Below are 14,111 nucleotides of genomic sequence, written 5' to 3'. Positions count from 1 at the left end.
GAGAGGGAGCATCATCGTGAACCTATTAGTAGCTAATTTTCAACCCTAACTTCAATATTCCAATTTCTCACTTTTTCGTTTGCAATATACTCAACTATCTTCTCTTCTACACGATCCGTGGTCGCATTACACTCTCTCGCTGCCACTTCAACTGTCTCACACCTTGTCTTTTTGCACGTTATCTCCGCTTTCACATAATTTTCCTCTTATGCTGTCCAGTTGTGACTGTTGCTACTCCATAAAAGCTTCTTATTCTTCTTAATTTTTTTGAAAACTTAAGAGGGATGTATTGAATTAGGATTTAAAAAAGAATTGAGATAAAAAATCTTATAGACTTTAAAAGACTATTTAGAATTGGAGGAATTTTAAAGACTTTTTTGATGGTCAATATTTCTACCAAGTGGTTGTCTTTATCTTTCTTTTCTTTCTTTCTTTTTGTAATGTAAGCCCCATTTGATTTGAAGCAAGCATCTCGAGACTCACATTTTGCCTCTTGTTGTCCCATGTGTATTGAGTTACAAGATCTATGGCTATTATACATGTTTGTATGTTTGGTTACACTTACGTATCTTTCAGGTTTTGGTTGGGGGTGTATGTCACTGTCTCAAAAGCTTCATTTACTGTCTCGGAAGCTTCATTTTTTTCATATTTCATGGTTCGCGTTTTCTTATATGTATATATATTAAGGAAAATATTATTCTCCTTTCACATAAGATAACTTCTCTCATGTTCTCTTATTTTAACTTTTTTTCTTCTAATGGTGGGATCCATTCATTTTCTCTTTACAACATAAGATAATTATCTTATTTAAAAGGAGACTAATAAACCCATATATGAAATGCATGCAGTTTTTTATTTTATTTTTTACTTTAATCCCATCTTATTTATTATGAATAAGAACATGCCTATGTTTCGATATTTTTCATGGAGCATTTTTTTTTTCGTGTGACTTTATCCATTTATTGTCCTGTTTCAACAATCATGATATAAAATATAAAGAAACCATAAGGAACATTATGTTGTCTAACCTTGCACGCAACCAAGTCTTTCATTTATTTGCCATGAATGTGGAGTCGAATGATGAAAGTAAAAGATAAAAATAATGAGGCTTTCTTTTAATTATAAATAAATAATACTATATTTTCTATTTATTTTTTTTGTTTCCAGCATGTGCTACGTTTTTATTGCCTCGTTTTATCTTTTGTTTGATCGCTTTAGAGGTTGATTGGGATTTTAATAAATTATTTTTTGACAAAAAAATCAATTGATATTCCAATAGAATTTTAAATTATTGAAAAAAGTTACGTGATATTGGATTAGTATTTTAAAAGATTATTTTAGAGTTAGTCCAAATTCGTTGGTATTCAATCAAGATTTTAAACAAATAAAAAACAATTTTGTGGTATTCAAAAATTTGACGATTTTAATGAATTTTCTATTGGTGTGAATTTCGTGATATTTTTTAATGAGAAATATAAATATGATGCCTCTTTCACAATCTTATCCTAACTCCTATGATTTCTTGAGATTTCTCTATTGCTGTATCTTTTTCTTTTTTTATTAGGTTGACCCGCTCGAAACCGGGTTCCGCCATGAGAGTTTCGTCAAAACTCAAAAATGCAGATTTTTAAGTGATTATCATTACAAAACAACTAACCAACAAGATTCCAACATAATCCATCTCAAAACAGCAAATTTTTTAGAGTTTTTGGAAGTTTAAAAAAAAATCAAGCTATGGGTGGCAATTTTTCTTGGCACAAAAAAGTATGATTTTTGTATTAAAAATAAAAACAGTGAGAAAATAACAGGGAACTAAAATCCTCAAACCAATTTTTGTTTTACATCAATGAAACAATATCAATTTAAAGAAAGATTAAAACTTTCATAATATGAACCATATATTTCGTAACAATACATTCATAAACGAAACTCTTTCACTATAGGAAACGATTTCAAACAATTTTTGTGTGAATAGATAACTAAAAACTTATTTTTCAAAAGTCCCAAAGCAATTTAAGGTTTCAATGTATCAATTGAAAATAATTCGAGAAATTTTCTAAACTTTCATATAATAAAATCTAGAAATTCATATTCAAATTTTTCTTAGAATACTCAATGAAAACATGCATATGATATATGGTTAAAAAATCTCATCACATAGAACAAAAACTTCAAGATTTCCAAGATCAATTGCAAAAAATGCAAACGAAATTTTATCATGAACTTTAGGTTCTATATGCAAATTTAGAATTACTTTAATAAATAAAAAAAATTGGATCTTATAATCATATATGCATAGCTCAGATACCAAATGAAGAAGATAATTTTCAACCCATTGGGTCAAACGAGAAAATGCTAATGCGTGGAGGACTAATATAACTTTAGATATGTGGAGAGTTGTTGCTTAGTAATATTGAATGTTTCTTAAAAATTATATTATGTTTTACTGATTGAGAAAATTATATTAGATTTTACTTTTTTTTATTATTATCATTGCATTTCATTTTTATTTTTTATTGACTCTTGTAATTTTGAATGTTTGTTAAAAATTCATATGATTTTTTAAAATCTTATAAATTCAGATTATCCTTTAAAATATTATAAATTCTATTAAAATCCTTTAAAATCCAATCTTATAAAATCTTGATTGTAAAAAAAATACTTTTAAAAAATTCTTTAAAGTCCCTCCAATTCTAAATAGTTTTTTAAAAATCTATAAAATAATTTATCTCCAAAAAATCTTTTAAAATCCTAATATGGTACATTTCCCTTAGTAAAAGCATGAGCTTAGTATATACGTATAAGTTGGAGAAGTTAAATGATAATAATAATAGTAATAATAAATAACAAATATAATAATAATAATATAAAAAATAATTAATTTTATAAAAAGATGAGCTCAGCCGTGAGCACGTGACAACTTGTTAATTTTATTATTTTTTGAATCATTTACTGGGACAGTCTGATGATTTTAAATCGTTTAGTAATAATAAATGAACAAGCAAACAATCATAGTTTCTATTTATAATTATTGGTTTGGGTTAATTTAGAAAATAAAGAATAACTATTAATTAAAATGAGAGTTAGCTGAGTCGTGAATCTGATTAGATGAGTCGTGACAGCTTCTTAACTTCACATATTTTATTTTGACTCATTTTAGCCGTGACGACTTGGTGATTCAAAATTCATTTAAATTCATCGTCAAACTTACCATAATAAAAAGAAGGATTTAATGTTTCTAAAGTGAATGTAGATAAGTTATCTACATTCACTCCCAAAACGACGTCGGATGGTGGCTTTGGTTAAATCGGTGTTAGGCAATCAGGCTCATAAAAATTTGGTGGATTCGGATGGTGCTTCCATTTCGGGAGATTTAAGTGTGCAAACTGTTCCTCAATGATTGGTGTTCATACCATTCTTTCTTCTTCTCTGTATTTGTTTTTTATGAATATTGTTTCATGGAATTGTAGAGGGGCTGGAAAAAAGGGCTTTCCCCCCCTAATAAAAGACCTCACAAGAAGATATCGTATTTGTATCTTAGTGCTTTTGGAAACCCGTATTGGTGGACTGCGTGCAAAGCAGGTGGCTAAAAGCCTAGGGTTCTCTAATTTTTTTATTTCTGACCCGATTGGTTTTTCAGGAGGCATATGGATTCTTTGGAATTCATCTGAAGTGAATATCCAAGTTCTGCATACTGATCATCAATTTATTCATTCAAAGATAAGCTGGCTTAATTATCATAAGCATGAATTTTTCACCTTTGTTTATGCTAGTCCTCGGCGTCAAGAGCGTCATGCTCTATGGGATGCTTTGGAGAATATTCAGCCGCAAAATAATAATGAATGGTGCATTATGGGTGATTTTAATACTTACATTCACTCGGAGGAGAAGAGGGGGAGTTCAGTTCACAATTGGAGGAGCATGCAGGATTTTCAAGATTGTCTTATGTCTTGTCATCTTAGTGATCTGGGGCACCAAGGTCCGAGTTTTACTTGGAGAAGAGGTAATCTTTTGGAGAGACTTGATCGTGCTTGTGTAAATCAAAGCTGGAACATGTCTTTTCCGAACAGAGTTATCTCTCACCTTCCTTTTTATAACTCTGACCATCGTCCAATCCTTCTTTGGGATGGACAACCAAATTTTAGTAATGGAGGGGCTCGTCCTTTTCGTTTTCTAGCGGCTTGGTTGACTCATAATTCTTTCTCTGATCTAGTGAAGAGGTGCTGGGCAGGTGGTCACAATTGGAAAGCATCTAGTGAAAACTTTCGAGAGAAAGCCACATCCTGGCATAAGGATTGTTACAAGGAGGAGGAGAAGTTAAAAAATAATCTTCATTCTCGCCTCCGTGGAATTGATTATAGCTTAAGTCAACATCCTTGTCATTCTCTGGAGAGGCTGCAGAAAGAGATCTGGCAACAGTTAAATACTATTTATCTTAGAGAAGAGATTACATGGTACCAAAGATCTAGAACTGACTGGATTCGGTTTGGTGACCGTAATACTAAATTCTTCCATTCAGCAACAGTTGCCAGGCGTAGGAGGAATAGGATTGATGCCCTTCAAAATGATGTCGGGGATTGGATTGCTGACCCTTCTCTTCTCATGAGTATGGCAGTGGAATACTATGATAATTTATATAAGGAAGATATTCCTCTCCGGCCTAATTTTCCCATTAGGAACAAATTCCCAGAAATGGAAATGAGAGTTATGATGGCTCTTGAGAGCTGCCCTAGTAGTCAAGAGATTAAAGGAGTAGTGTTCTCAATGGGGCCTTTTAAAGCGCCTGGTGTTGATGGTCTTCATAGCATATTTTTTCAAAGCCAATGGGATGTAGTGGAGAGCTCTGTTTGTAATTTCATTAAGGGAGTCTTCAATGATCCTAGTCGTATAGAAGAAGTGAATCAGACTCTTCTTTGCTTGATTCCTAAACTTGAGAATCCTCATACTTTCAAGGATTTTCGTCCGATTAGCTTGTGTAATGTTATTTATAAAACGGTAACAAAAATTGTTGCTAATCGTTTAAAATTGCAGATGGACAAGCTGGTGATGCCTAATCAGTGCAGTTTTATCAGAGGTAGACAAGGTACGGATAATGTCATAATTGCTCAAGAGCTAATCCATTCAATGAGGAAAAAGAGAGGATCTAAAGGTTGGATGTCGATCAAGGTTGATCTTGAGAAAGCATACGATAGGATCAGTTGGAATTTCCTTCAGGATACCCTATTTGATGTAGGGCTTCCTGAAAATTTGATAAGACTAATTATGTTGTGTGTTTCATCTTGCACTATGAATGTTCTTTGGAATGGGGCTTGTACTAAAGAATTTCGGCCAACTAGAGGCTTAAGACAAGGAGATCCTCTTTCTCCTTATCTTTTTGTCCTCTGCATGGAAAGACTAGCCCATCTCATTTCTCAGGCAGTGGATCACAGGAGGTGGAAGCCAGTGAGGATTAAAAGGGGAGCTCCACAAATTTCCCACTTATTTTTTGCTGACGATCTCCTTTTGTTTGCAGAAGCTTCTCAGGAGCAAGTGTTAATAATTCAACAGGCCTTACATATATTTTGTGATTCATCTGGTCAAAAAGTCAATCATAGTAAGACTAGAGTTTTCTTTTCTCAGAATGTGGGTCATACTCAAGCAAACCATCTTAGTGGGCTTCTTGGTTTTTCTTTGACTGCGGATCTTGGAAGATACTTGGGAATTCCTTTGCATCATAAGCGAGTGGGTCGGTCATCTTTCTCTTATGTTTTGGATCGAATGAATTCTAGAATTGCTGCTTGGAATCATGCCAGTCTATCTCTAGCAGGTCGTGTTACATTATCTAAAGCAGTGTTATTAGCAATCCCATCATATCCAATGCAGGTGTGTTCATTACCGCAAGTCACCTGTGAAGAGATTGATAGGAAGATTCGAAATTTTGTTTGGGGTTCATCTCCACACTCTAGACGTTCTCATCTTGTGGCCTGGAAGCAGATTTGCATGGATAAAAAAAATGGAGGCCTTGGACTGCGGAATATGAGGGAAATGAACTCAGCATTTATCATGAAGGTTGGGTTCAACCTCGTAGCTCATCCAGATGCCTTGTGGTCAAAGTTCTTACGTGCTAAGTACAATGTGGAGGCAGGCATGACACCAATTATTCATGCTCCAAACAGCAGCTCCCAGCTTTGGAAGGGAATTACGCGTCATTGGAATATTATAATGGATCATAGTCGGGTGCAATTAGGCAATGGTTAGTCCACTATGTTCTGGCTTGATAGCTGGCTGCCCGATTGTGGTCCTTTGATCTCATATGCAGGTTCTCAGTTTTCTATTAGTGATACTCTTCAGAAGGTGGTGGATTACGTGGATGAATTGGGGCAATGGAAATGGAATTCTCTTCGACAATTGCTTCCAGATTCTGTGTTGCATCGATTTATGAATTTTCTTCCTCCTTCTAGTCAAGATGGCCAGGATCATTTAATTTGGAATGGAACGACAGATGGCAAGTTTACTGTTAAGTCAGCATATGCAATATTAGCCATCAAAGATACTACAATCCAACAGTTTCCTTGGGAAAGTGTTTGGAGATGGCAGGGGCCAGAAAGAATTCGCTTTTTTCTTTGGTTAATGGCATGGGAGAAGCTGATGACTAATGTTTGTAGACTCCGCCGCCATATGGCTCTTTCAGATTTGTGTCCTAGATGTAATCAGTCTAGTGAAACTATCCTTCATACTATTCGCGACTGTCCACAATCAAAGGAAGTATGGTGCATGATAATGCCTCATATAAATCAGCGTGAATTTTTCAACCTCAACCTGCACAATTGGATCATTTCTAATTTAGACAGCTCAAAGGATTGGGGGATGGGGTCGGACTGGCCTCTTTTATTTGGAATCTTAGCCTGGAAAATTTGGAAATGTAGGAATTCTTGGGTTTTTGAAGGTGATCGCCAGAATGCTTATTCACTTATCCGTTCAGCAATTGGTTTCAGAGATAGTGTCGCTCTTGCAGCTAACCCTGTTTTTGGAGCGGGCAATCAACCAAGGAATCGAATAGAGAGATTGGTTGCTTGGTGTTGTCCTCCTGTGGATTGGGTTAAGCTTAATGTTGATGGTGCATGTGATGCTAATGGTACTAGGACTGGGTGTGGAGGAGTTTTTCGCGATGCCTCAGGAACTTGGATCGTCGGATTCTGTAAAAATTTAGGCTCAGGTACAGTTTTGCATGCTGAGTTATGGGCTTGCTTGGTTGGTTTGGAGCTAGCTTGGGATAGATGTTTTAGGCAAGTTTGGCTCGAAGGAGATTCTCTTTCAGCTCAACAGCTCATTACAAATGGGTGCCACCATGATTACCCTGCGGCTAATTTGGTGAATCGTATTCGAAATTTAATGCAGCGAGATTGGCAGATTTATATGTCTCACATTCACCGTGAAGGAAATAGAGTAGCAGACTTTCTAGCTCTTACTCTTATGGTTTCTCTTGGGTAATTCAGGAATTTGATTGTCCACCGTCAGGTTGTATTGATAGTCTGTATGGTGACACTATAGGTGTTCACTGGTCTAGGCTTTGTGCCTAGTTTCTTTTTGTTGTGTTTTTGTTTTAATTTCCTATTATTTCCAAAAAAAAAAAACGACGTCGTTTTGGGTTTAAAAATTAAAAAATTATAATGAAAAAGACTATTATAACCCTGAAATAAATTATAATTACAAAAATACCTTGATTTTCGCCTCAAAACGACGTCGTTTTGGCCTCACTGTAGATAAGTTATCTACATTGACTATAGAAAAAGCGAACCCTAAAAAGAATTATTTTTAAAGGGATTAGCTGTATTGTGATAGCTTGTTAGTCCTGTAATTTATTTTTTGGGTTATTTTAAATGTGACAGTTTGATGATCCCAAACTTTCAAATGAATTATTTTCAAAATTAAAATCAATTAACACACAAATATTTTCTAAACGAATGACGTAGCTTTGAATTCCTCACTTCACCGAAGGATACGCTAGAGCAAAACTTTTTCAGTCAAGATAAAATAAAAGTTTTAATAATATTTTTTCTTATTCCAAGTAATCATATTTATGTTTTAAGGGACGAAGCAAATATTTTTAAAAGCTATTAATAATTCATGCAATTAATTTAAAGGTAACTGTTTTTAAAATGGATATGTCAGGGATGCTATGAGATTAGGGCCTGTTTGATTGTGTACTGGTTTTTTTTTTTTTTCTTAAAACTGTTTTGAAAAATAGTTATGGAAACAGTTGTTTTCTATATTTTTTTCTTTTTGAAAGTTAAAAACCAAAACAGAAAACAAAAACAACTCAGACATATTCTCTAAATTTGATTCTAAAAACAAAAAAACAGTTATAATTTTCAAAACATTTTTTACAAAACATGTGCTACCAAATGAGTTTTTTTTTTTTTTTTTTTCTGAAAACTAAAAAATTGTTTTTAAAAACCATAATCAAACAGAGCCTAAGTTTTCATCATTCCCTGTACATAATTAAATTCTTGAACCTTGATCTAAAAATTTAATGACCAGTTTGCAATAAATTTTTTTTAATTTTTCCAAATAAAAAAATTAATAACGACTCCATTATTTTGTTTTTATATTTGAAATTAATTTTGGATCGTTACAATTAGTAATATTTACTTCATCACTAGTGACATTGTATTTTTTACTGAAAAGTATTATTGAAAATGAAGCCAGACATTTCCATCCTCGTCTTGGATTTCCTACCTTACAAAAGAAAAGTGCAAAAAAGATAAATAAATCAAAACATTAAACGAAAGAATTGAATTTAAAAGCAGAAAATTAAAGAAGTTTTATAATTGTCCATATACGCCGTCGTACTGGTAACTCAATAGTCAATAAATATATCATTTTGCCTTTATCGAAGAGTCTTTGCCTTTCTTCCTTCAGTTTCACTCTTTTACTTGTTGCCCTAACCCTTATTTTCAAAGCCCTCGTTTCGCTGTAAGTTACTTTCTCCCATCCCTCTGAAACCGTTTCGTTATATTGCTTTCTTTAGTTTTTTGTTTGATTTTTTCATTCTATGGTGAGTTTGTTGACATTGAATAACTAAATTCTCTTCTGAACTGCTTAATGTTTAGAATGTTATCGTTATAGGAGAATGGAGTATCCGTCTATTTCATCACTCTCTAATCTGAAAGAAGAAACTCTGATTGTCGAAAAGAAGTCCAAGAGGAAGAACAATAATGCTGAAAAGAAGAGAAAGTGGTTGATTTGCATTGGAACTGAAAAGAGTAAATCCAAAAAGAAGAGAAGATCCCAACATCAGGAACTTTCTGAGCCTCGGAAGGAGTCTCCTTACTTTCAGAATGACCACATGAAGAAGGCAGATATTATAGGCTTGCCAGATACTTCTGGAAATTTTCCGCAGAACAATCATGAAGAGAACAGAGATAAAATTTTGATTGTGAACGGGTTGAAAAGGCCAAGAGTAAAGCGAAAAATTTGGGCCTAAAGTAGAAGAAAACGCAGACCCCTGCTTGTTGGTAAATAAATTTAGTGGTCGTGAAAAATCGATTACAGTTAAAAGGACCCTTTCCACTTATGAGAAGTGGGATGAGGCTTACCAAAGAAGAACTCCTGATAATACATGGAAGCCTCCGCGGTCTAAGAGGGTGTTGGTTATATGCATGCTTTTTGCAGGTATATTCATGTATTCCACTACTGATTTAATAGCATCTGGATATTTGATTCTTTGCATAATTTATTTCCCAGTTTAGCCCCTATTCTGGGACAATGTTTTACTATTGGCCTTGGCATTCATATACCATGCTATTGTATCTTTCTATTTGAATGAGTACTGTTTGGAGGAACAAGCATGTTTCTCACTCTGATATTTGTAGCTGTTATACATGAGCAGTGTCCTTCATCTGTGGTCTGCTTTAAAAGGCTCTGTAACTTGAGGCTATAGATCTCTTTTTTGGGTTTCTAAACTGTTTATTGTGTGGGTTACCAAAGCAATGTTCTATTGTCATCTTTGAAACAAGAGCTCAGCGGTTATCATTCAGGTGTCAAGTTCTTGATATGTTTCGGGAGAGTTTAAAATATATTTGGGAATTATTTTTAGAGCATTGCAGAATATAAATACCACTCTTTTCACAAAATGAGGACCTTTTGCTTAATTGTTGACTATATATAGTTTTCATTATTATTGGAAGGACATTTGGGTGGGGAGCGTTCCTTTTAAACTTTATAGAGGATTTTGCCTCGCTTTTTACTCTATCTACTCTTAATAATTTGCACAATACTCTTATTCTGTTTAAAATCATTCTTCATATGGAGTTTCATTTCCTTAGAGATTTCAATGATTGAGAGTATAGCTCTTGTGGATTTACTTGAGTATTCTTCTCTCTCAACCAAACTATGTAATATAGACACGGGATTCTTCTGTTGTTTTCTCTTGCAAATCTTTTTTTTTTCAATTTCGTACTCATACTTCGAACTTTCAAAGTTTCCTCCTTGAAAAACTCATTTGAAATCCTAGGCTCTCTCTAAGGTCAAGTATTTTGTTTAGACATCCATACATAACAGGGTTGACACAAATTACTTTCTTCAGATTCATAGACCATTTTTCACTCTTTTTCCGGATTTGTATGTCATGTTCTAGTGGAGCACAGAGGCTAATAGAAAACAAGAGAATTTGATAGAAATTGAAAGGGAGAGAAAGAGCTTTGAGAGAATCTATTATTTGCAGGTGCATGATCTCTGTTCGCAGACATTGCATTGGACGAAGTACACTTTCTATGCTTCTCCATTCTTGCTTCCTGTGCAAGAAACTAAGCTTTGTATGGATATCCATTCTGATGATCATGGATGTAATGCATGCATTTATATTCTTTTGAAAACTCTTCCCCAATAATATTAATATGGTCTCTAGATGAGATTGGATCACCCATGGACAGATCACATGAGAGAATCCACAATAACCTTTATTCGGAGTTGATACTCTGAGAGTGTTCTTCCTCTTTTCTAGATGTTGCAAATTTCAGATCTCAACTGTCATGTCTTTGCTGAAATTAGGGCTTTGATACCATAATAGAAAAGGAGATAAATTGACTGAAAGTGAAAAGGGAGAGAATGAGCTTTGAGAGAATCGCAGAATCCATTCTCTATTCAGAACAACCAGAATTTCAAATTTTTAGACTAAACCAACAGAACTAACTCATAACTAACTGTCTAATAACTAACTTCTACAACCATCATTAACAGACTAACGATAACAGACTCAGCTGACTGTAACAGTGATGGCATTATACACGATATATTCTAACAGAGACAGAGGACCACTTATTAATGCAAAGTAAGCTGGCTACTCTGCTGCAACCTTTTCAGGATTTGATGTAAAGATTTTGGTTAAACAAGGACTAAGATTTTATGGCAGTGCACATTTTATGCAGTCTTCTGGTGTGTGTTGGAGAAGAAAACTTGAATCTTAATGATGTTTCTTTGCTGCTAATTTTGATATGTGATAAGAGTTATATTTTTGGGTTTCTGTGTAATATTCTGCTCGTGGATGCTTGAAGGGTGCTGTTATCTAGGATTTCCATTGCGATTGTGAAGCCTTGCTTCATACTTTGTTTAATTCTTTTTTTCTTGGCTTTTTTTGGTTCTCTGAAGTCTTTTCTTTGTTGGATATTTTCTCATCCTCTTGCTAGTTGTTCTTCTCTTTTCCTCTTAACAAAATATTTTTCGTATAAAAAAAAACTCCTGTGTTTTCTATACTTGGTTTGACATCATCTGTGGAAGCATGTACACATTATTTTATAGGATGGCTGTCTGCCAAGGGCTTGTGTCTGTATATTATACGACATAAATTGGCAAGAGTGAAATAGTCAAGTAAAGATTGAAATAATATCACCTTTATTCCAACCTAGTTGGGTTTGGCAGCTAATGAATCCATTAAAAGCAAGAACAAATTAAGGAAAAATAAATAATAAATGAGAAAAAAATATACTTATATATATATAATATAAAAATAAAATAAAATAAATAAATACATGGAAAATAAAAAAATTAAATTGATTTTTTTATTTTTTCAGAGAGAGAGAGAGAGTGGAGAAGAAAAAGAGAAAAAAATTAATGGCACAAATTCTACCTTTTCACAAATATTTATTGTCTGCGCATAGAAATCTTTGGTGAATATTAGATTTCTTCACTGCATATTTTTACCATGTTGTGGATGTGGTGATTATGACATGGATGTACCTTCTATTTTGTGTTGTGATATTTACCAAGTTTCATGCTTTATGATATTTACCAAGTATAAAAAAATCTTCATTAGGTTTTGTTCGAGTTGGTTATTTGATATTTAAGTGTGTCAATTCATTTATGATATTCTTCGAGTAATGTCAATTGGATGGGTGCATGGTTTGAGAATATGGTAAATTAGGAAGCAGGACACGTAGTCAATTTAAGTCCCACGATCTCCCATGCCACCTTGTTCTCTAAGGTGAAGATGGTGCCATTAGAACTGGTGGTCATTTGCAGGAGTGTAATTTGTGCTTTTGTTAAAACATCCTATTTTGCATGAGGTTTCCATTTAATTATCATATGTTGGCATGTAAAAGTTGAAATTATATGGATGCATGTACTGATTTAAGATAGATTATTTTGCAAAATGCAGGTAAAAAGGGTTATATTAGACCTGTTCAAGTTATGTCCAGATGCAAAATCTTGTACACAAATCACAAAAGAGGAAATAGAACAGATAATAAGGAGTCTAGGTCTTCAAAGGAAAAGGGCACATATGTTACAACGGTTCTCTCAGGAATACTTGGAGGAAAGATGGACACATGTAACTCAACTCCATGGTGTTGGCAAGTATGTCATGTCATGTTCTGTTCTGTGAGTGCATGTATGCCCTTTTATTTATTTATTTTTTTAGGTAAATCTATGTGTCTCTTTTTCCTCCTATGATAATACTGAACCTCTCTCATTCAGGTATGCAGCGGATGCATATGCTATATTTTGTACAGGAAAGTGGGATCAAGTGAGACCCGCAGATCATAAGCTAAACGAGTATTGGGAATGGCTCCGTGAAAATCAAGCATAAATTGTGAAAGACATAGGATGAAGGAATGAAGTTTCTAAATTTTTCATACTGGCGTCTGTCTCTTTGTATTTGTGTACTGATGATGGGAAAGTCCATATCTGTGTTGGGTATGGTTCATATTTTGTACAGGAAAGTGGGATCGAGTGAGACCCGCAGATCATAAGCTAAACAAGTATTGGGAATGGCTCCGTGAAAATCAAGCATAAATTGTGAAAGACATAGGATGAAGGAATGAAGTTTCTAAATTTTTCATACTGGCGTCTGTCTCTTTGTATTTGTGTACTGATGATGGGAAAGTCCATATCTGTGTTGGGTATGGCTCATATTTTGTACAGGAAAGTGGGATCGAGTGAGACCCGCAGATCATAAGCTAAACGAGTATTGGGAATGGCTCCGTGAAAATCAAGCATAAATTGTGAAAGACATAGGATGAAGGAATGAAGTTTCTAAATTTTTCATACTGGCGTCTGTCTCTTTGTATTTGTGTACTGATGATGGGAAAGTCCATATCTGTGTTGGGTATGGCTCATATTTTGTACAGGAAAGTGGGATCGAGTGAGACCCGCAGATCGTAAGCTAAACGAGTCTTGATGGCTCCGTGAAAATCAAGCATAAATTGTGAAAGACATAGGATGAAGGAATGAAGTTTCTAAATTTTTCATACTGGCGTCTGTCTCTTTGTATTTGTGTAATGATGATGGGAAAGTCCATATCTGTGTTGGGTATAGCTCATACTTCGCATGCTGATGAAGGCCTTTGTTGTTGGGGTCAGCAGAAAGGCAACTAGAGTCACGCTCCCAGGTGAGCGGGCCGGGGTCCGGGGGAGCCGCCCTGGCGTAGAAGCTAGGTACTGTTGTAGGCCTCTGATCTATTGTAATTTTTTCTTTTCTTAGTAGTTTGGGCTTGCGCTCATGAATAGCTGCTGTTAGGTTTTTCTAATCTTATTTATATTCTCCTTGTAAATCGAGTGACTTGTAACGAGTGGCAGTGAGGTGAATATAGTACAGACAAGCTGGACGTAGCCTATATTGGGTGAACCAGGATAAAT

At 34.5% G+C, this 14,111-nt stretch overlaps 2 protein-coding genes across 4 annotated transcripts in view; both read left to right on the top strand.

The window, feature by feature from the left end:
- The window catches only part of LOC133290449 (uncharacterized), a 25,601-nt gene extending 16,135 nt beyond the window's left edge, over positions 1-9,466 (top strand). Inside the window, exons 2-4 of the mRNA XM_061488528.1 lie at positions 3,471-6,232; positions 6,299-7,466; positions 9,109-9,466. Of these exons, the coding sequence (XP_061344512.1) occupies positions 3,471-6,232; positions 6,299-7,466; positions 9,109-9,466 (4,288 nt within the window). The remainder of the gene's footprint in view (positions 1-3,470; positions 6,233-6,298; positions 7,467-9,108) is intronic.
- On the top strand, positions 8,891-14,111 carry LOC133290453 (methyl-CpG-binding domain protein 4-like protein). 3 transcript variants are annotated; one of them, XM_061488533.1, is made up of 4 exons: positions 8,891-8,955; positions 9,109-9,654; positions 12,635-12,855; positions 12,952-14,111. In XM_061488533.1, the coding sequence occupies exons 2-4, from the start codon at positions 9,556-9,558 to the stop codon at positions 13,061-13,063; spliced, it is 432 nt and encodes a 143-aa protein (XP_061344517.1). In that variant the 5' UTR covers positions 8,891-8,955; positions 9,109-9,555; the 3' UTR covers positions 13,064-14,111. The 3 variants fall into 3 exon arrangements, with proteins under 3 accessions (XP_061344517.1, XP_061344518.1, XP_061344516.1); XM_061488534.1 differs by having other exon boundaries at positions 8,897-8,955; positions 9,093-9,654; positions 12,635-12,831; XM_061488532.1 differs by having other exon boundaries at positions 8,897-8,955; positions 9,093-9,654.

The sequence above is a fragment of the Gastrolobium bilobum genome, unplaced genomic scaffold (genome assembly GCF_033153095.1).
Source record: "Gastrolobium bilobum isolate Gb01-03AN ecotype WA unplaced genomic scaffold, APGP_CSIRO_Gbil_v1 utg6928, whole genome shotgun sequence".
Classification (NCBI taxonomy): Eukaryota; Viridiplantae; Streptophyta; class Magnoliopsida; order Fabales; family Fabaceae; genus Gastrolobium; species Gastrolobium bilobum.
This window is presented reverse-complemented; position numbering and strand designations above follow the sequence as displayed.

Bases quoted from the DNA above. Each gene is read 5' to 3' on its own strand.
- LOC133290453 (XM_061488533.1), top strand. From the start codon at position 9,556: ATGAGAAGTGGGATGAGGCTTACCAAAGAAGAACTCCTGATAATACAT. The intron at 9,655-12,634 runs GTATATTCATGT...TGCAAAATGCAG, and splicing joins TATATGCATGCTTTTTGCAG to GTAAAAAGGGTTATATTAGA. The intron at 12,856-12,951 runs GTGAGTGCATGT...TCTCTCATTCAG, and splicing joins GTCATGTCATGTTCTGTTCT to GTATGCAGCGGATGCATATG.